The 23,932-nt window shown below is 45.3% G+C and overlaps 1 protein-coding gene across 2 annotated transcripts in view; it reads left to right on the forward strand.

Annotated features, from left to right (window-relative positions):
- The window catches only part of LOC306922290 (E3 ubiquitin-protein ligase SMURF2-like), a 97,926-nt gene that overhangs the window by 63,339 nt on the left and 10,655 nt on the right, over positions 1 to 23,932 (forward strand). For both annotated transcript variants that reach the window (XM_079499774.1, XM_079499775.1), the window contains exons 6-11: positions 1,690 to 1,774; positions 2,743 to 2,826; positions 5,080 to 5,294; positions 9,167 to 9,251; positions 11,204 to 11,362; positions 12,570 to 12,629. In XM_079499774.1, the coding sequence (XP_079355900.1) occupies positions 1,690 to 1,774; positions 2,743 to 2,826; positions 5,080 to 5,294; positions 9,167 to 9,251; positions 11,204 to 11,362; positions 12,570 to 12,629 (688 nt within the window). The remainder of the gene's footprint in view (positions 1 to 1,689; positions 1,775 to 2,742; positions 2,827 to 5,079; positions 5,295 to 9,166; positions 9,252 to 11,203; positions 11,363 to 12,569; positions 12,630 to 23,932) is intronic.

Raw genomic sequence — 23,932 nt, forward strand, 5'->3', positions numbered from 1 at the left:
CTGGAGTGCAAAGGTTTGATTATCCTTCACACCCTACAAGTATACGCACGGTACGCTCAGCAATGATGTACAATCAAGCTGCAATGAAAACACAAATCACACCAACTGACATTAAAGTGCTAGTTGCAAATAGAAGCTACGATATATTTCATTATATAACTAATCCCTTATGAGCCTATTCAAAGTTAAAAGTACTTGACTACCAAACGAGAAAAACAAAGGTCTCAAACGATCGCAGCCCTACCACCCCCCCAACCCTGATGCTGTAGTCTATATTAGGATGTGAAGCAGGTGCACTTCCTCTGATTGCCTCCTTGGCTGTGGTTGCTGCTAGTCGGTTCTAAGTATATATATAATATAAAACACCAAAGGAAGTGGAAGTAGCGGCACTCCAAAAAATGAACATGCAAGACTTTGTCTCAGGCACACGAACATGAATACTGTATGTACTTTCTCTTCTTTCTTTTTTTTATTTTATTTTTTATTTTTTTGAGGAGCGCTAGCGCCATCTTTGTCTGTTTGTGTGAACACAAACACGATGATTTGATTGGCTGAGCACCCCATAGCGATAATGATTTGATTACAAAGTACATATTGAGGATAAAAAGTGAGGGAAGAAAAGTAATTGGCCGGAATGACATTTGTGATGATTTGATTGGCTGAGCACGGAATGTGATATATGATGATAAGAGCGCCCCTCACTTAACACGAGTGTGATTTTTTTTATTTTACAAATTGTCTCTGTCTGTCTGTCTCCATCCTACTGTATTTTTGTACGACATCAGGCTAAATGCGTTTCAGTTGCTGATGTAACATAAAGTCCAATTCCTTTGGTGTTTTTCTTATGCTGTCATCCTCTGTGTCAGTATAGCTGAGGGCTGCTAGAGACTCACAACACTACCTGTAGTAGTCTATCTATATCCTCAAGTCTCAATACAATTACCGTACCTGCTGGTACACATTACTGGACCCCACGGCTCACAGCTGCTCACATCCACTCGTTTCGGTTAGAAAATTGAACAGAAAACACATCTCAGTGACTAATGATGCCACATTAGTATTCCATAAGTAGTTTTATGGCTCGGACCACTCTTTGCACTATTCAAGGTCTTGGTGGGAATCCAAATCCTTAATTGATTGACTGTTAAAGTGCGACGAACACAGCTCCATTTGTTGGATGTCTTGTTGAATCAGAGGAACGTGAAGCTTTGCACTGCCCACTTGACCCTGTGTTCCAGACTATCACTATATCCCCAGCTGGCTCAGAGTGAATTAACCTCACTAACCTCACAGCGGTTCACGGTGAGGTTAGTGCTGTGAACCTCGTGCAGCACTGCAGCGCTGCAGCTCTACCGCCAGACACTGTTCGCATCTGTTGGTTCCCAACAATGGATACTCCCATCCCTGACCTCCCATGTCCTCTGACCTGTAGCTGTTTAACAGATATTACTTCTTTCTTTACCGGCATTGTGTTATACTTTCACTCAATGTTGCATGTTTTTTTGTTGTTGTTTTTTTTAATCAAAAGTACAGATAGGACCACACACAAACACATACACCTTTTACCCACAACATAATATGATGACCTGCTGGAGAATTCACATTACTGTACCACAACAACTTAGACTGCACACCACTATCACATTTTCAAGTGCTTTGCTCTGCCAACTCCTTTGTCTTTGTGTGCAGTGAGTCTCCAGTCCAGGGATCGTATCGGGACAGGAGGGCCAGTGGTGGACTGCAGTCGCCTGTTTGACAACGACTTACCTGATGGGTCAGTACTGAATGACACCGATTCTAGGTAGCACTGTCCCTTAGCTTTGGGGCATCGCAGTACTTTGCATTCTTAATTTCGAATACACAGCTTACATCTGTGGTTGTTTGTCGGCAGCCATTTTTTGCCCTTCCCCGTGTGCAGTTGGTGTAATACACGAGGAATCCTATAGAACATATTGTGCACACTGCATGCCAGTGGCCGGTGCCCTTCTGTTTATTAATATCTTCTTCACATTTTGACTGTTTTTTTATATTTTAGAACACAAATGAGTTCGCCAGTGTTACCTCGTTGGAACACCTTCCATGTTGGCTGATTCTAAAGCCCAAACCACACCAAAGAGTCTAGACGGGACAATATGGTTTTAGCAATCGTCCCAGCGGTGTGATATGTCCTGTTGCACGTCGACCCCAGAGTTATAAAGGATAGAGTGCGGACAGCACCCGGAAGAGTGCTATACTTCCGCAATTGACCACCAAATGTTGGTGGTCGACCCACGTCGACCCAAGTCAACCCAAGTGATTTAACTGGTTCAATTCAATGGCCCAAACCACACCAATGGGTCACCATGCATCTACTCGCAAACGTTTGGTTTCAAGGAGTTGCATGGCGACCCATTTGTGTGGTTTGGGCTTTAGGCAAAGCACACTGACACGAAATGAGCATGTTTGATGCACTCAGCATGTCAGGCGCTGAAAGTGGGAGTAAAACACCCCATAAAAATTCGGCTTTAAAGGTTCGAAACAGGTTGTTGACGATCTCCTAAACGGTGGGAGACATAGCTAGCACTCCTCCCAGACAGCCTATGAGCAGCAGTAGGTTGAAAGCCAAGACTCAGCCCACAGACACTGTGGTGCATTTCCACAATCTTTTCTGAATACATACCAGCATTGATTTGCAATTGAAATGAAGCTAGCGGTTATAAAGGGATTTTTCTTTTGGTCTGTTTTACTTTGTGTCTGAAACAGCTGGGAAGAGCGGAGGACAGCCTCTGGACGGATCCAGTATCTAAACCACATCACACGCACCACACAATGGGAGAGGCCTACCAGGTATGACCGCACGCACACACACACACACACACAGCACATTAAGTGGACCACAATACAGCATATTAGCATACTGAGTCGAATCTATCAGTCATGCATAACAAACCTGCACTCTTGGAAAGGAAGAAACCAAAAAGAAGTGTCCCTATTAAGTGGTTGCACTTAGACCCCCCCCCCCCCCCCCCCCCCCCCTCCCCCGTTTCCCTTCCAAAAAGAACTTCCACTAAACTCCATCCACTCACAACACAACAATAACAGTCAGGCGGTAATGAGTGAGTTCCTATACATTTCCTGACCCACCCCCCCCCCCCCCCCCCCTCTCTCCACTGCACGCACACGCACGCACGCACACACACACACACACACACACACACACACACACACACACACACACACACACACACACACACACACACACCTTCTGCTCTATAAAAGGTTAATCAGCCAGCCAGCCGGGCAGCCAGGTTTTGCTTGGCCTCCGTTCCTGCAGGAACAACTGTCGCCTTCCTATTTGGCTGGTATCAGTGGAGCCGGGAGGGGAGTAAGCAAACAAATAATAGCGCAACCCACCAGCAGCAGCACTGCTGTCATCACCACCACCACTCCCACGCAGACCTCACCTCGCTGCACTGGTCCAGTGTGCGTAGGAGGCGGAGTAGGAAAGGCATACAGGGGAGAAAGTGGGAGGGGAGGATAGCAGCCAGGTACGATCTGGGTTAGAGGGCTGCGAGTGGATGGGTGACTTTGACATGCTCCCCTAGAGGCCTTTTGGACTAAATGTTGCTAGCAACATGCTAGTATCCCAGAACTGCTTCTTTCCAGCTAACGGCTAACTCTTGACGATGAAGTCTCTGTCCTCCAAGTACTACAGGTATGTAACTTATAAATAGCAACTTAGGCTTTCAACTTGTTGTGCAGTAGCACAGCAAACCATCTTAGCATAAGGAGGGAGGGGACTGAGGAGGAGGGAGCGGGGGGTCTCGGAGGGAGGCAGGAGGTATCTGAGGAAGAGGGTTGGGGGAGTGTAGATAGTCATGGCGTCAGTACTTCTGAACAGAGACACACACACACACACACACACACACACACACACACACACACACACACACACACACACACACACACACACACACACACACAATCTTTGTCCGTAAGTCTGTCTTTGTTTGTCTCTGCTTATCAGATATCTCTTTTGTCATTCTCGCCACTCTTATACAGCGGAATACACACTCACTCACACATGCACACACACACACACACTTTTCTTTTTTTTAAAGGTAATTCAGTCATGAAAACATCCTGTTGATTTACATTCCTTAGTGTAAGCTTAATACCATGCCTAACCATGTAATAACATTTACAGTGCTGGCATGTACCCTGTACATGCTTGGTTTTAATCTGTGCACTATTATTATTATTTAATCCCGGAAAACGGATTCCAAGGAACAACCATTCACAGCATTTCCATTTTCCCGCGAAATAAGGGGGGGACATAATGTGTGTGTGTGTGTGTAGAGAGAGAGAGAGGGAGAGGGGGAGAGGGGGAGAGGGAGGGAGGGGGAGAGAGAGAGCTTCGCAGTCCCGCCCCCTTTCATGACGATGACAGGCCCAGGAAATAATTCCCCATTCATTTTCCCCATAGAGATATCAAAAAGTATTTATTTAAAGATCTGTAAGCCTCGAACAAAGCCAACGCACAAAGCCAACGCATGATTCATGATAAGTACTTTTTATATATGTGATGTATGCCATGCTTTTTGTTATTGCTTAATGTAAATCGCTCTGGATTAAGAGCGTCTGCTAAATGCCTAAATTGTAAATTGTAACAAGGATCGTGACAAATCATGACTACAAACAAAAAACTTTTTTTGTTGTTTTTCTTCTTTGTATTTATTTGTTCGACCCAAAGTTTGTTGTCATGAATTTTCAAGATCCGAGTTGGCTTTGTTCGAGGCTTACAGATCTTTAAATAAATACTTTTTGAAATGTTTGTAATGGGGAATTATTTCCTGGGCCTGTCATCGTCATGAAAGGGGCGGGACTGTGACGACGCTCTATATACTATATATATGTACACACACACACACACACACACACACACACACACACACACACACACACACACACACACACACACAAACACACAAACTCTGATGAAGGTCTAACAACCTTGTGAGACCAAACGTTGTAACTCAGCTGTTCAGGTAGTAACACAGAGCAGAACACTAGCGTAACAGGATGTTCCTCCTCTTGCAGGCCGGCGTCTGAGTACTCCAGCCCGTCAGGCCGTCCACTGAGCTGCGTGGTGGACGAGAACACACCTGTGGTGACGCCGGTCAATGGGGCTGTGGCCGTGGGGGCGCCCCCAGGGGAACAGCGGCTCCAGGAGCGACGGGTCCGGTCGCAGCGCCACCGCAACTACATGAGCCGCACGCATCTACACACGCCACCCGACCTTCCTGAGGGATACGGTGAGTTGGGGGAAACTCACGCACACACGCACGCACGCACACACACACACACACACACACAACACACACACACACACACACGCACGCACGCACGCACGCACGCACGCACACACACACACACACACACACACAAACACAAACAAACTCAATAGAAAATTGCCGATCCAAAATCGCCGAAGTGGCCATTTTCCATCTGCTCAGTTCAAAGCTTGTTGGATGCGTGACTTTGAGGACATTAAGTGCATAATGACACCTTTTCAGGTTTTGGGGCCTAAAAGTATGGTAATTGTTGATGTTGGTGATGATTGTGAAACTTGGAGCCAGGAGATCAGTGCAGGTCTTGATGACTTGCCTGGAGATAAGAATCAAAGATAAGAATAAAGTTGTTTTTTTGTCAAATCACAGATTTACAGGTCTACAGTGATGGAAATTTGGTTTTGTGCAAGGGGAGGGGGGGGGGGGGGTGCTTTCTATGTGTCCACTCTTTTCAATACCATCCTCACGTCATGCTCTGTGGAACTCGCCCTATCCTAAGGACTGTATGTGGATTTAAATAATACAAGTAACTTTTACTCAGCAGTGTCAACACATACTGAAGGCTGGGAAATATGAATAGAATAATGATGATCAATTCACAAAATACTGAATATATTCCATTGAAACTGAAATTGAATATCAAGATATCACAAATAAAACCAAAATCCATCTCCTCTGTCTCTCTGGAGCTTAGCATGTCTGCGTCTGGTTTTTCCTTGTCTTGGTCTATTTTGCATGCCATTTTCTTCCTTCCTTTGTATACTCTGTTACTTGTGCTCATCTCACTGAGCTCATTTCAGTACATAAGCATACAGTTGTTGATTTAAGTTTAGAGGCAACATGGCAATATGGAGTGCCATAAATACCTTGACATCATTAAATCATATCATCCAGCTCTAATCCTAGCTGACTCACATGCAATATTGGCAGTTTCTTGTTGAAATGTAATATTATTGCAGTCTCCAGAGTGTCATACTTTGAATGCTCTTTTTTTTATCATGCAGAAAATAATCATAGAAATAAATCCCATCTTTTTCTCTTTTTTTATGTTGTGGCTTAACGCCCAGTCGTCTAGGGGGGTGTGTGTGCACATGTGCGTGTGCACGTGTGTGTGCGCATGTGCGTGTGCACGTGTGCGTGCGCATGTGCATGGCCACACGCGCACGTCTTCAAAAATACATCAATCACAGCGCATACCACTTCCATGATGTCACAAAACAGAACTTCCTATAGTAATGTTGACGTGTGTTTAAGTTAGTAGCTGAAATGATATACCTGTAAACCAGCATTGTTCCTTTGAAGTATGTCAAATGAAGTGTAGACTGTAGTCCATCACATTAGGACATGCAACATCTCAAAATGCACACATATAGTACCTGACTATCAACTTACTATTTCTTGCTCTGTACTTGGTCTATTTTGGATGCCATTTTCTTTCTTTCTCTGTACAGTCTGTTCCTTGTGCTTATTGATTATTTCTGTCTCTGTTTGGTGTATCTCACCCCCTCCCTACAACAACCCCACAATCATGACAAGTGCAGTTCAGCACTGCCTATGTGCTCTCCTCTCCTCTCCTCTCCTCTCCTCTCGGTATTCCCACAGTGAGGTGATGCCGGAAAGCAGAGAATGAAGGGAGTGGATTATTAATATGTTCTTGCTGAGTACAGGCACGGCACTTTAGGTTCTTGACTCCTTTCAATCCCACAGCTTTCCTCAGTGTCACTGCTTGTTTTCACCAGCTTGATTTAGCCTTTTTTCCCTTATTTTTGTGCAGAAAGCAAGCGAGGCTTAACTCTGCGTGTTTTTCACAGTCAGCCACAATGCCCACAGAGTGAGACTCTGTAAAAGAAGGCATTATTTTAAGGTTGGTGCTGGATACCAGTGACTTAGAATGCCACTGCTGGACAGGCGCCCTACTTTCTGAAAATGCCCCCACTGTGTCTGTCCACCACGGCTGGCAAAGCGTGGGCCAAGTGAGTCACCCAGTAACTGCTATAGCGGGCATTTTCCCCTCAGCTGAACCCTCTGAACCACGGGCTGGGTGTGGCCAAGGACGCTTTGGACGAGAGGAAGAGAAGAGGGGAAAAAAGGGATGGAGAGAGGGATAGGAGGAGGGATAGGAGGAGGGATAGGAGGGATAGGAGGGATAGGAGGGTACAACATGTGTTGAGTAGAGCCAGTAGGAACTTAAGTTAGTGTTCAAATGTCTTTATTACACTCGCACAACCAGCGCGCGCGTGAGCACACACACACACACACACACACACACACACACACACACACACACACACACACACACACACACACACACACACACACACACACACACACACACACACACACACACACACACACACTCTCTCTCTCTCTCTCTCGCACCATAACAGTAACTCATTTGTTTGAGATTGAGATCCAACACATGATTTAGAATCTGGTGAATTCCCATGTTTGGTTTTTCCCCAAATGTGTCATTGTGTGTCTTCCTGTTTCCATTTATTTAAAGTGTGTTGTCTTTGTGCTTTTGGTATAGACGATCCAAGGTATTCCTTGGCTTTGGTTTTAAGTGCAAAGAAAGCTCCTGGAACCCATTCAGTAACGTCACATCTAGGTGTCCCATTCACCTCAGGCTAAATCTACTGGGCCTGGAACCCATTCAGTAACGTCACATCTAGGTGTCCCATTCACCTCAGGCTAAATCTACTGGGTCTGGAACCCATTCAGTAACGTCACATCTAGGTGTCCCATTCACCTCAGGCTAAATCTACTGGGTCTGGAACCCATTCAGTAACGTCACATCTAGGTGTCCCATTCACCTCAGGCTAAATCTACTGGGTCTGTAACCCATTCAGTAACGTCACATCTAGGTGTCCCATTCACCTCAGGCTAAATCTACTGGGTCTGGAACATATGAGGATGAATGGAACACACTGCAGCTATACCTGCTCTAACAAATTAAAAATGTCTTATTTCAAATTAGATTGATTTTTCTCGGTTTAGATCTGCAAATTCTCAATTCCCCTGTACTTTTTTAGTACACTACTTGGTTAACTAGGGAGGGTGTACAGGGGCACGGTGGCACAGTCAGTAGTGCTGTCGCCTCACAGCTAGAAGTTCCTGGGTTCGATTCCCGCTGGGGACGCTGGGGGCGCTGGGGGCGTGTTCTCTCCTCCGTGTCATCAGTGCCCATACCCGAGGCGGGGTTGGCGAAAGGGCCTTTCTGTGTGGAGTTTGCATGTTCTCCCCGTGTCCCCTAGGGTAGGTACCCTCACAAAAAACATGCAGTATTCCTGGTCTCTAAACTACCTCCCCCTGGCCAGCTGGGGCGCCTGATGAAGGGGAAAGGAACTGGTCGGAATAACGTGTTCCTTCCGCGCGCTACGTCCGGCTGGGGAAACTCCGGAAAAAGAAGCAGCTTGGACTCCTCATGCATAGAAGGAAGCATGAGGTCAGTCCGCTGCCCCCCCCCAGGTTGGCAGAGGAAGTGTAGCGCCCATGATTACATTAGATAATTGACACTGGGTGAAAAAATGGGTTGCAAAAAAGCACTATGACACCTCCAATTTACGGTTTGTGATCACCAGCAGGAGTCACTAGTCTAGTGACAGAGATCAGCCGGCTCCCACAAACATGGCAAATTGTGGTCGTTGAAATGCATCGGCCAAGCCGGACGATGCACCTCTTTGGATTCAATCCCTAGACTCGGCGTTGGTGGGCAGCAATCTTACACTACCATCCGAGTGCCCTTATTATCAACGTTTCCCTTTTACTCATTTCTATTTCACTGTTAGCAAAGTGTTACATGTGATCTCTTCTACCCCTTTCTCTTCTCTCTCCAGAGCAACGAACCACTCAGCAGGGCCAGGTCTACTTCCTCCACACACAGACTGGTGTCAGCACCTGGCATGACCCCCGAGTGCCCAGGTAGGGAACACTGAAAGTCACACACATTGGTTTCTTTGTTCTTTGTTCATTATACAAAAAGGGCTACCAATAGTTGATATTTTAACCGCTTCTAATATAGACCTTAATATTTATTCTGGATACCGTTGGGGACCCAACTGGATTTGACAGGGTTGTATTTGGCATATTTACTTTTGCTTGATTACTTGGTATTTGGGTTCAGAACAGTATCATTTGTGGATTTTTTTTTTTGCTGGACCAAATGGACGTGTACGGTCGGGATATAATTTCTAAGCGTCCGGTTGAGTTTTATAGCTTCGATTTGAGCAGTGTCCTCGCAACATCCCAGTACTGTAACGGCACAACTAATATTCTATCATCCAAGGTTAAACTCCTCTGGACAGTTGTTCTGCTGAACATAGCACAGGCCACTGGGTTCTGTATTCAATCACATCGTCTGAAAAAACTCTTCATAGCTCCACTCGTTAATCCACGGGAGACGACAGGCAGTGCTATTGCATTACACGTCTTTGGCGTCTTCTTGGCGTAGCTGCTCTCTTCCTGCCCCGAAACAGCCTCCACATCATGAGCTCCAACGCCCAGCAGAACCCCCTTTGGGTTTGGTCCTTTCTTGGACCATCAGTGGTGATACGACCCAGCATGCCGAGACGCTGCCGGGAAGACGTGATGTTTCCAAGTGATGTGTCCTCACATCACACACACACACACACGCACGCACCATGCACGCACGCACGCACGCGTGCACGAGCGTGCACGCGCGCACACACACACACACACACACACACACACACACATGCAAGACACTCGCACAGGGTCCAGATCCTCGGTCCAGGTCCATAGGGAAGCAGTAGAACAAGTAGTTTGTCAGATGTGCCATGACCATGCTAAGCAACATTAAGCCTCACGACTCCAATGTTTGTTTTTGTATTTTACATTGCACACGTTCAAGGCCATTTAGAGCAGTGACAAAATGAACCATAAGCAATTAAGTATAGTTGTTAATCTAACCATTTATCTATAACCATGTTGGATATTTACAAAGCACAAAAGACGATTTAAATCAATTGTGTAGCGCTGTGCAATGAAAACCTGGACATGAGCATGGGATAACTTTTTGAATTACTCTGTTAGGAGCAAGAAATTGCCTCAGCATTGTTGTTACTTTAATCACATAATGGTCATCCCATTGCCAGGAAACGTTTGAATAGTTTCAAGACCTTGCGGCTCACTATGTTGCCAGGGGAGTGCTCATCCATCTAAATCACCCAATAACTGTCTTGTGTATCACCATGCTAAGGTAGTTTTGACTGTGGTGAGTAATTGTCAGTTATCAAGGCCCATTGTTCTCTCGGACCTCTTCTCAGCAGACCTGTCTCCTTAAACTAAATATGAGGTGATAATAGTTTGTGGCACTTAGAGTTTAGTCGATGTTAGACTAAATATTTAATTTTGATGGCAGTTCTCAGTGCTTGTAATAATGAAACTGTAATGGTAGTGCAGCAGCAGCACTTAAATGAGTAATGACCACATTATGTTGCATTTCATCAATAAATTGGGGGATATTAGAGAGGATTTATGATGTTCCATTTCAAAACCTCAAGGGTCTTCAAAGTCTAATGAATTTGATGAAACTGGAGTAGCAATGCATCCATATTTATGAAGCTGTGTTGCTGTTTTAGTATAGCTTTGTCATGGATGGTTGTTGGCAGTAAATACGATGGAGTAATAACTGCAATAACTGCAATATTTAAGTAGGTATACTTGAATATATGATGTCCCTGAAGAATCTTTATATTAGTGACTACTTTTTAAACATGCATCCGGCCTGTGTTGGAACATCAGCAGCCCTTAATGGTTATTGGGTCTTTAACTTGGACCCGAGCTCTGTGGAGCCCCCACAGATACCCTACACACGTAATGCTTGAAAGAAATTCAATAATTCCTTTCCCCAGAGACCTGAGTAATGTGAACTGTGAGGAGCTGGGTCCTCTGCCGCCAGGCTGGGAGATCAGGAACACTGCCACGGGACGGGTCTACTTTGTGGACCACAACAACCGAACCACGCAGTTCACTGACCCGCGACTCTCCGCCAACCTCCACCTAGTTCTCAAGTGAGTTCATAGACGAGCATGACTTCCCCGGAGCAGGTTTGAGGCCGTAACAGTTGCTGCTGTGCTGTCCACTCCCTGCTAGCCTTCTCCATGGCATCCCAAAATGCATCTCCCTCTCCTGTTACCCCTTCCCTTAAGTAGATGGAGGACTGCAGGCCCCAGGCACTAATCCACGCACACAAGATTGGCTATTGAAAGCCACATGAAACTCTTCACATTTCACCAGCTTCTTTAGGCCGTATATCAAAACAAGCCTCAAACCACAAACTAATTAGGCCTGCTATAATATACAGTTCCGGATATAAGGCTGAACTGCATGCAATGTTGAACCAAGAGTTTGCCAGACACATGGAGAATAAGCATTTCCCAAGCAGCCAGGAGAAGCTTAATTAGAACATCCAGTTGTGGTATCAAATAGCGTAACACTAGACACATTTTGAGAATGTATATGAATTCCCTAAAAAGGCCTCTGAATGCAAGTTACCTTTACCTACTGTATTGTACACTGTTATACAGTTAGGTGATGCTGGAAAGCAGGGAATGAAGGCAGTGGGTTATTCATATTTTTACCAGTAGAACAAAAAAAAGGAGGTTTGCAATCTCTGCTGTATCATTTTATTAAAGGCATGAATGACAGACAAGCTTTGAGGCAGCGAAGGCTTTCAGAGCCCATATACTTGATGATTCAGTACGTGGTTGTAAAGATTGTGCTCTATACTATGGCTATAAAAGGTGAATGCATCAGGTGGTTAAATGTGCATAGATGGTTTTGGACCATCGTTTTTCCACTATATAATGTTCATTACACTTGTGAATATGCCTGCTGTATGAGGGCCACATGTGGCCCTGCTTGGCCCTGTTGATCTCACCTATTCTGTTCTTCTCTTCCTTTTTGTCCCTTGGTTCTCTCTCTCTATTTGTCCTCTATTTTATGTTTTTTTTTTTTGCGTCCTTCCTAACTTTTCCATTGCTCTCTGCTCTCTGGTTTTGTTCTTTTGTCTTTCTACTCTCCACTACTTGTGTTCCTCATTTATTTTGTCCTGCCTGTACATCGTTTGTCCCTCTCTGTCTTCATCCTTCCTTCCTGTGTCTGTCTTTCTTTCCTCTCTCTTCCTGTCATTTGTTTCTCTCTCTTCTTTACATCTCCTTCTCTTCGTGTCTCTCTCTCTCTCTCTCTCTCTCTCTCTCTCTCTCTCTCTCTCTCTAGTAGCCCTAGTCCAAATGGTTCCCGCTTGGCCATGGACAGCCAGCAGAACACTAACCTCAGGTAACCTGCACACACACACACACACACACACACACACACACACACACACACACACACACACACACACACACACACACACACACACACACACACACACACACACAGACACACACACACACACACACACACACACACACAGACAATCTCACTCCCACACGCACACACACACACACACGCACGCACGCACGCAACAGCACATCGAATTTGGGATATTTTAGCGGTTGTCAAACTCTGACACACTCGACCCAGCTGTCTGCACAAAGCACTTTCAGCAACTAATCACTCAAGGCTTCACACAAGCACTCTGCTATGCTGCAGCGAGGAAATGCTGACAGTGTCCTGTCCCACTGGTCAATGTCCATCTGTGGGTGTGTACTGTACGCACATGTACTGTATGCTTACCCTTCTCCAGGGGTGACTTCCATGTGGATGGCGTTGAAGCTATGTATCTCTCTCTCTTTCTCATACATCGTTGGCGTGGTGAGCTGTCAGTCCATCTCGTAGTGTGTTTGTATTTTCTGTCAGCAAGCTGTCTCGACTGAAGTTTCTATTGCTGTTGCGCACTGAAAATATGAAAAATAGCCGATATAATTATACACATTCAGAGTGTTAACACACTGTGAGCTTGTATATCGGCTATTTTCAGTGCACGACACCCGCACGTTGAAGTGTACTTCAACTCGGGCTTAAGCCAGCAGCTCGGCCTGGTGAAGCTTCCTTGCTTAACTTGACAAGTTGAATGTAATACCAAACAGTTGTTAGCCAAGCGACTGTTAGCTTAGCATTGGTATTGACATCACACCATAAAAACTGTCTGGTGTGGTACTCAGAGACGTCCCAACTGAAAGTCAGCAGCGAGTTGGCGGGGAGAACAACTTTTAGTCCGACTCATTACTAACCCTAATCCCACCCTAACCATAACCGCACGCGGAAGCCACGGCGTGAGTCTTAACCGGCCACGCTGTCGGAATAACAGGATGTCGGCAGTGGTGTCATGGTGATTTTTCCTCTGTACCACGGAACAGCACACACACGCACGCATGCGCGTGCAGCCGTGCATGTGTGCATCACGGCATGCACACAGAACAGCTGCATAGCCTAAGCCTATTGTTAAATAGTGTATGAGCGTTTTAGACACACAAACACAAAAGTAGACTTAAAATAGTCAGACAAACATCTTTACTGCACACTAGCTAAACTAAAGAGTTTGCTTTGGACGAATGAATCTGTTCTTTAATGGCGGAGGAGGCATTATTCTTGTGTGCAGAAAACCACGGAGCAGCAGTAGCCTACTGGACCCATAGCCTACTGCTGTAAGTGTGCATGCTTACCGTATAGGCTACGTGCGCTCAGGTATAAACAGTTAAAGCTGTTGTTATGCAAAGTAGTAGCCATTTGAATTCGGCACGGTACTTGACATGGTGTGAAAATAGGAGGGGGGGGGGGGGGGGGGGGGCAGTAAACCTAGACCACTGGGCACTTGTTGCGTCTTGGAAAGTCTTGTGCGTCGCCGTTCCATTCTGTCCCTGTGCGTGCACGTAAAAAAATGACTGGTACCACGGCGTGGTACTGCGTTCTATGAGCATGACACCACTGGATGTCGGACTAATGTGCGGTCCCCCTATAGAAGTCCACATAGTTGGGTAATTCAGGTAAAGAAGCTTAAATTAAGCTGTTGGTGTATTTACATAAGTATTCAGCTGGAGTCGTAATGTGAGGCTGGATGAGTGTTGTCTGGTGTATCTTTGCATTAACGCAATTTTGGAAATAGCAGAAACGGAGGCACCAGCAGAGAGGGGGAGAGAGAGGGATTTAATTTCACGCTGAAAGAATGTGGAGATCTCCCCCTTCTTCTTTTCTAATACAGATTCTTGGTCAGAAACCCTTGCAATAACAGCGGCTGGCACGATACGCGTGTTTGGGAAATCAACATCTGGTCATCTGGTCAAATAGTATCCATGTGTGTCAGAACAGCCTCTGCTTATGAGTTAAAGCTCTGCAATGTTATCCAGTCAATTAGCATTGTTCGGTGCTTGTCTGACTCCTTATTAGGAGAACGCAGAAGGACTCCAGCCTTCAAATTCTAAAAACCTATCTATCTATCAAATTGTGGCCTTTAACCCCTTAACCCATTTTTACCTGAGATCAGATTCTAAAAATGTCTTCTAAATCCTGACAGTTTTCTGAAAATGCTATGTTTCTATCAGTCGTTCTTCGATTTTTCAAAAATAGCAGACCTACAAGCTCGTAGTGCGCCACTCGGTGGCGCGCTATGAGCTTGTAGATCTGCTATTTTTCAATAGCTAAAGCATATATATAATGCTAACACCAAAAGGGGTACCCGCCCAAAATGGGTTAAAGGAGCATTTCACCCATTTTCAACGTTATCTTCACATAATTGGTCCTCACTAATGCTCATCATAATCTGACTGATTTCCGTCTATGTACACTTCAGAAACCTGCCTACCAATGACATCATCAATGAGGATTCCTATCTAATAGAGATCAACATATTTGTTTGAAGCTTTTCAGAAAACGGTCTGGATTTAGAAGGCTTTTAGAATAGCATTTTCAGGTTCATAGTGCAGTGAAGAATGACAGAAAAGCAAGGGCACAAATAAGTGATGGGATCCCTGCAAAATCCAGAGTGGCAGTTTTGACAATTGTATGTCCCGCAACACAAGTCAGGCAACTATAGAGGGTATGCGCATGCATAAAGTGTATGGCAGATCGAGTGGCAAATCGAGTGGCAAAGTGAGTGGTAAAGTGAGCTTAACATCGTTTAATGTAATTTAATGCAATCAAATAGGACTTTTCTGTGTGGATGTATGGGCTGTCAAGGCCAGAAAGTAGTTTTTGCCACTCAGTAGGTGTTCCCGCATAACTTCTGGGTATGATGATGATGTCACGCGCATGCCCTCTATAGAAGTACTCCAAAAGCTATGGTTCTTGACCAATTTGAGCAAGATCCGATGATGAATGCCTAGGCATTTTGTTAGGAAAAAAAAAGAAAATCAGATGGAACCCTAAAATACACACACAAAAAAAGAGATATGTACTGTAAGAGAATAAGCTTTTAACAAGAGTGTACAGTACTGTATGCTCTATGTAGCTCTATCAATTACAGTCACCTTGGTGTGTCCGCATGGCTTCAGAAACCCTAGCAGTGCCACAGTTCATCTTATCCTCTCGTCTCTGCTTCTCCTCATTTCCCCCCTCCTGTCCTCTGCACACATCCCCTCGTCTCTCTGCTCTGTTCCAAAAAACTGTTAAAGTTATCAGCCTCGCGGCTGGCTCTGTGTCAGGACATCTGTCTTTTATCAACCCCAGGATTTCAGACTATTTCACCCAACACCCACATAGGCCCACCACACACACACACACACACACACACACACACACACACACACACACACACACACACACACACACACACACACACACACACACACACACACACATTAGTACACAGACATACATGGCCCACAACAGTACTGATAAATGGGTTTCCTTTAAGGCTTGGAGAGAGAGGGGGGAAAACATGTTGTGTTGATACCAATTACCTCACTTTCACTAACACTTTGGGGTCTTGAACGGTTGGGAGTCTGTTGTGTATATGTATGTATTCATTATGTCTAGACCAGCAATTCCTTTAATGAAGGAGTACAGATTCATTACATGCATACTTATATACATACTGTACAGTGCAGACGATGAATACAATACAATACCTCCATACATATTCTTGTGCAGGGTTTCTCTTAATTATTGTGGGAAGTGTTAATTTAACCCTAAAGGTCTCCACACACCGGGCGCGAATCGGATGCGAATTCGGATTTTTAGCGACGTTTCTCCATCGGTTTTCCGAAAAACACGTCCAGTGTGCAACCACCTTAAGAGTGCAACATTTTAACACATATGGGTACATTTTTACACTTTTTACACAGTTAACGCTCTGTATTGTACTGTGGTGAAGTGAAATGCATAGACAAACTAACCATGTGACTAACCAGGGAAAGGAATCTAAACGTAGGCATTGTGCTACAGATGCAGAAAGACAGAAAAAGATGTAGCCTGACAGGCAGCAGATGCAGGCAAAAATCAAGCATCAATAGTGTAGGATGGTAACAAGGAGAGTATGCATCGAGGTAGGCAGAAGAGGGAGATGGGTAGACACTAAATGAGTCAAACAAACGCAACAGCTGCAGGGGCCGGGGTGGGTGGGGGGGGGGGGGGGGTGGGGGGGGGCGATCCGTGACTTGCATTCATTAAAGCAGGAGAGGAGCAAAAGGCTGTCAAAGTGTCAAAGCATTCATGTTTTATACAAGTTGAGCTGTCAAACTCGAGTGTGTTTCTGTTACAAGAGAGATGGTCGGTTGACGGTGTTTTGGGTGAAGAGTACTACCCTGCTGTTTTTCAACACAGTCTCCTCAGTACACCAAAGTGCTTTTAACCCATTGAGACCTGAGGATGACAACTGCCTTCTAAATCACTACATCACACTAAGAAATACTTCAAAAATAGCAGATGTACAAGCTCGCAGTGATGTACTGTGAGCTTGTACATCTGTTATTTTTTAATAGCCAAACCTAAAACCTAAAATGGCACGGATGCTTTCCCGGTTTTAATGGGTCTGTAATGTGTCTTTCTGTCTAACTTGAAATGAATACATTTCACTTTCATTTTCATATCATTTTTTACAACCGTGATCCATTTTTAATCTCAGATAAATTATACAGGATTGTTTTAAAAAAAAAAAGTCTTAAGCTTATTAGATCATATTTGGATTTAGGAGGAATTGTCTAGAATGTATTACCGCCTATAACCATTCTTTATTATTATTCGTTTTTCTTTCTTTTTTTTGCATTACGACTCGGGACATATAATTCCTGTCTGCACAACTCCACAAATATTATTTAATAATTCAAGAAAATACCTACAGTACTATCTTCTCCCCACTTTACGAAACTGCAGTTTTCAAGACAAATGTAGAAAGACCTGAAATGGCTCATGTCAGGACAAAATTATTTATAGTCTAGATTAAGCGGTTGTGGTACAGACTACAGATATAGATGGTACAGGTGCAGATAAATTACTGAATACCAGTATTTAAAAATGTGCACAGAGCCACGCCCGGCCTACACCATCTGACCCTTAAGCTTTGACCCTGTACCCCAAAAAAGGGACTGACCACAACACCCCCCACCCTCCCCTTAACGTAACTATGGTTCATATTATTACACTAACTATAACCCTTATGCAGTATGCACGCACGCACGCACGCACGCACACACGCACGCACGCACGCACGCACGCACGCACAAGACACACACGTGCTCTCCAGCTGGTCTTAATGTTGTCTGAGTATATAAGCTGCTTTAAGGCAGCCACTAATGCGTGTTCATTCAACTCTTGTCAATATTAATTGACAGCTTTACATTTGGCTTTCCAATACTTAAAAAAAGAAAACACATTGAGCTATGTTCTATGTGTGAAATGTGATTGGCAAATAGTTTATTTATTATGTAAATATTTCACTGCCTCCATATAGGAAAAGGAGAGTGACGTAGATTGGATCCTGCGACATTTTAAGAAGGCATTGTGTGCCCGAGTCAATTTGCTTCGGTTCAAGCGTGGCTGAGCCAGTCAACCTCAGGCGAGGGAGAGCTCTTGGGTCGTCAGACAGTCAGACACAACCACATAACTGTGGTCTGCCACACTGTCTCTCACATACGCTATACACTCTGCTCCCTCGCTCACACCCACCGACGCCAGGGTTGCCAGATTATGTGAGAGAAACAAGCCATCAGGTTTATAAAAGCAAGCCCAAAAGAAGCGATTAGGCCACATGAGCAAACGGGCGAGCGCACGTGCACAGAGACACGTGCACAGAGACACACACACAATCGTGTGTGTGCGCGCACACACACACACACACACACACACACACACACACACACACACACACACACACTCACAACAGCGATGAGCTCGTAGATATGCTATTTAAAAAGAAAAATCTTGAAAGAAAGATTTTGTGGAATATCTTTGAAACATTTTAGCAACTCATCTTGTATGGGGTCCCTGACACAAGATAATTCCGGAAGTGGGGTCCGCGGACAAATGCATATTCATGTTTGTGGTCCTTGACATGAAGATATTTTGAGAAACACAAAACATTAGGAAGCAAGCCCGAATAAGCAAAGCCCCCCAAAACATTTTTGCAAGCGACTTCCCACAAAAAGTTGCTTATACAGTAATAAGAAGACATGGCAACACTGCCTGACACGTACCGTACAGTATGTCTGACACACTGTCTCTCACATACGGTCCACTCTGCTCACCCCCCCCCCCCCCCCCCCCCCCCCGACATGGACCGTATGTCTTCTGTCTGTCTCTCACATGGACCGTATGTCTTCAGCCTTACATCAGTGTTTGCTCAAGTGTATTTTTAACTTGTCATGCATCAGCAGGTATTTTCCCGACCAAGGCATACATCTTCATGACATTTCCATCAATATTTGCGCTGATGTTCAAAAGGAAAAGGGTTTATATATATACTGTACTTGGAAGATTATGGGTGCAAGGTATATTTAACTTCTGGTATAAATGTGAACACAGATTATTAGGGTGTGTGTGTGTGTGTGTGTGTGTGTGTGTGTGTGTGTGTGTGTGTGTGTGTGTGTGTGTGTGTGTGTGTGTGTGTGTGTGTGTGTGTGTGTGTGTGTGTGTGTGTGTGTGTGTGTGTGTGTGTGTGTGTGTGTGTGTGTGTGTGTGTGTGTGTGTGTGTGTGTGTGTGTGTGTGTGTGTGTGTGTGCGCTCGTGCACGTGCGTGCGCGCGCTCGTGCACGCGCGCTCGTGCACGTGCGCTCGTGCACGTGCGTGCGCGCATGTGTGCGCGCATGTGTGCGTGCGTTCATGCGTGCGTGCATAGAGTGTTTGATTTTCAATTCCAATGCCATGTCTCAGGTTTTCGGTTTACTTACCCTGCCACAGAAATGCAGTGTTGAGAAAGGTATATGTTAACAGTGCTCTTTACCTAAATATTGTCTGTATTTCTGGCGTTCAGTTCAGTGATTAATGTCCTGTCTGTGTGAAGCAGTGAAAGGAAAAGGCCAAGACCCAGGCCTGCCAGGTGAAAAACCTTAATCCAGCAGAACAAAGTGAACCTGCAATGTTGCTTTTGTAGGTTTTATTCAAAGGGTAAAGTGTCAACACATTACAATATACACTGTATATTCCACAGTTTAACAAGGCAGGTCAGAAACCGCTTCCCTCTTAGAAATGTCTGGCATTGTTTATTTAACACCGACACTGCCAGCCGCCTTAATCCAAACACTCAGGTGATAAACCTTCGAATTCCCCGTTTCTGAAATTATTTTCGGCTAGATAGAGTAGCGTAGCTTTGACAATGAAATAAGTGTGACAGAACAATTTTTTTCAGTTTCTTTTTTCATGATTTCAGGGCCATTATGACGTAGTTGCATTTTATGTGAAACACCCATGTAGGACATAAGACAATGTATCGACATACAAATGCTATACTGTATGTCACTGTAGTGACATGACAAGAGGTACATACAAAATATGCAGATTAGTATATCAGTATCAAACGTAAGAAATCGTATAATCCTACTCCAGCAAGGAGGGGACCGTTATAAACCGCATCTGCTGAATCGAGTCATATAAACAAACAAAAAGACAAACACAAATTATGGCGTGCTTTGGGAAAGTGAAGTCGGCAGTAATGTCTTGCTATAAAGTATAATGTACATACTACATACAGTACATTAGAAAATGCCCGATTTTCAAGCTCGCATCACAATCCGTCAACTCGTTAGCTTGTAGATCTGCTATTTGTTCTATTTTTGGACATTTTTGTCTCATGACATGGAGGGGGGGAGAATTTCCCCCCTAAAATCGATTACTTTGTAACAATTATTTTTCAAATTGATTTGTCAAATTAATTGTTGCACCCCTAACACCATGAGTGGTATTCAATGTGCTAAACTTGCGTGGTCTTTTAGCCGACATATGCCATTATGGTCAGGGTTATATGACATGGCAACCTGCTCATCACTGCAGGGTCATGTTGGAGCATCAACACGGAACACTAGCTCTCACACCGTTTCTAGTACATGCTTCACACGCTCAAATAACTTCGCAAACACGCGACACATTCGGTTGAATCTGTCTGCAGCAGAGTAGTTTGGCCGAACTCTCGGTCATCCCCCCCCCCCCCCCCCGCTGTTCGGGTGAAGTGTAAAGTACCCTGGAGCTGCATGGCTTCTACTACCAGCGGGCATTCCTCATAAAGGGGTCTTTGATTGTCTGGGCCGGGGCGGGCTGAGGGCCAGAGCAGGGTGGGGAAGAGAGTTCCAGTATGGCTCTTTGGCACTGCTAGCTGCAGCCTACCTTACCTGTACCAGCTCCCTTGAGGTCATTGATCTCACACACACACACACACACACACACACACACACACACACACACACACACACACACACACACACACACACACACCCTATCGTGACTGTGCATGTTCAGGTGCATGGGTGTGCTGGCTGACATTCGTGCTGCTTTCACTTCTTAACTTCTCTCACCCTCCATATTTTATTTTCATCTCACTTTCTCCCTCTACCTTGGAATAACAATAATAAAATCCTCTGGCTCCTAGATTGAATGTGAAAGTTTGTCTTTCTCCCCCGATCGTCATATTTCACCCAAGCTGTCACGGCAAAAAGGAACCCTTTTTGCTGGCCTGCCAGGGCAGGTCTTCGGCTGTGCTGCGCTTGTATTTTCTATATTTACGGTCAAATATGCAGAGCTCGGTTCCCGTTTGGAAACCAGAGACGGCAAAGTATGTCGACATGTATTTTTAATTACACTGTGCCCTCGGAAGGGGGGGGGGGGGGGGGTAAAGCGCTCAAATTATGCTTTATTATATGGTTCTCGGGCACCCTGGCCAAGAGCAACTCATTCCATTTTGTTTTAGGGCCGCCCCCCTCTCCTTCCTAAAGTGGTTTTCGGGACGGCCCGACTGCAGTCTTACCCTTTTTTTGACATGCGAATGGGGCCTCAGTGCCTGCCAATAAAATAAATAGCAGCTGACTTGATTATACAGGGATAGACGGGCGAAACACTGCACCCGTTTAGTTGATTATACAGGGATAGACGGGCGAAACACTGCACCCGTTTAGTTCGGGAATCCAAATAGAACAGGCCTTTTTTAACCCCCCGGCGAACCAGACAGACCCAAGTGTGGAAGCGGGTGTCTGAATGAGTGGGCGGCGATGCTCCGCTCTACCTCAGAAGGCCTCTCCTTCCTTTCTATCCAGACCTAACCTCTGCGTGCGCCACCTTTTGTTTAGCCACCGCCAGGCCATGCACGCTCCGCTCCGCTCCCGGAGGTGGACAGTAGCAGTGTTGTTTTTGGCAGCAAATTTAGATTTGAGTTTTAGTCGTCGTCTCTTGAATGGTTTTCATTTAGTTTTAGTCACATTTTAGTCACCTGGAATGTTTTAGTGTTAGTCTAGTTTTAGTCGACTAAATATCATAGGATTTTAGTCGACTAAATCTACAGTTGATTTAGTCGACTAAAATGTATTTTGGCGGGCGTTGATGCCGTCGTAATGGCTGATTTTACACTTGCACATGCAACTAAGTGTAAAATGACTTATACTGGATCTCTTTCCCTTCCTAACATTTTAGTCTAGTTTTTATTTGTTGACGAAATTGTCAATATATTTAGTCTTAGTTTTAGTCATCATAGCTTTGTTTTCATTTCGTTTCCATTTAGTTTTCGTCAGTGGAAAAAGCTAGTCGACGAACATTTTTCGTCTTAGTTTTAGTCGACGAAATCAACACTGGACAGTAGCGTATTTTACAGAGGGGGGGGCCATGCTGGCTCAGCGTCTGCTGCTGGGGAAACCAGGTCCACTGGACAGTAGCGTCTTTTACAGAGGGGGGGCCATGCTGGCTCAGCGTCTGCTGCTGGGGAAACCAGGTCCACTGGACAGTAGTGTCTTTTACAGAGGGGGGGCCATGCTGGCTCAGCGTCTGCTGCTGGGGAAACCAGGTCCACTGGACAGTAGCGTGTACAGAGGGGGGGCCATGCTGGCTCAGCGTCTGCTGCTGGGGAAACCAGGTCCACTGGACAGTAGCGTCTTTTACAGAGGGGGGGCCATGCTGGCTCAGCGTCTGCTGCTGGGGAAACCAGGTCCACTGGACAGTAGTGTCTTTTACAGAGGGGGGGCCATGCTGGCTCAGCGTCTGCTGCTGGGGAAACCAGGTCCACTGGACAGTAGCGTGTACAGAGGGGGGGCCATGCTGGCTCAGCGTCTGCTGCTGGGGAAACCAGGTCCGCTGCTGCTGCTGCCCCGTCTACATGGCGGGGGTAGATGGATTATGTTTTCACGAGGCCCACCCAGGCGTGCCACCACCGACACCACACTGAGGCCTGCTGTGGCCAGAGCTGGAGCGCTGACCAGAGATCAGCTTCCCCTTTTCCCAACATTATTCTTTAGGGCTGTCTCTGGAGTTATGAAATGGTATGCGGTGGACGGTGCCATGCAGGGCAGTTGAGAGAGTTCAAAGAGACAACGGGCCCATAAAGGCCCACTATATATACTGTTACAGTACATTAGATTAAAATGTAATCTAAAATATTGAGAACCATACGACGTCTAAACTAAACTCATCTTAAAAGCATATAAGGCAAAGTCCTGCTCACCTCATGATCATAATAATAATCATCTAATATAGCATCTTTCCAAATTGGTTTTAAAAAGCTTTACAAAATAAAAGGATGATGTGCTACTGTAACGTGGATAGAAACCAGACCTAGCTGAGCCTATAGTTAACCTAGGCATTAAATTAACTCATTACAATGCATTTCAAACGTCTATTCACCAGCCCTTACTGTAGCATGAGGCATGTTGCCACAGCCTCCAGCCACTGTTGGCAGTAGGTAGAGGCACCTAAAGGGAACCCTCCGTATCAAGAAGCTTCCAGGGCTTTAGGGCCCCGAGATGTCCCAGAGTGCCTCTTACCAGCCTGACAAAGGAAGAGCGAGAACCGTACTGATGAATGGCAGAAGAACAAATGCAGTCTATTTTGATGACAGAGAGAAATGAAGATGGAGGACGGGCAGAAAGAACAAACCCTCTTTCTGCCTTTGTCTGACCAGAGGTGTTTGTCTCTCTCCCCGAGGCCCAAGGGGCTGATACCGCCTGCCAGCTGGTCAGACCCAGAGTGAAGCAGAGATGTGGATCACATTGAGCTACGGCTTTGGGCCGTGTTTG

This window comes from Electrona antarctica, assembly GCF_951216825.1.
Source record: "Electrona antarctica genome assembly, chromosome: 4".
Lineage (NCBI taxonomy): Eukaryota > Metazoa > Chordata > Actinopteri > Myctophiformes > Myctophidae > Electrona > Electrona antarctica.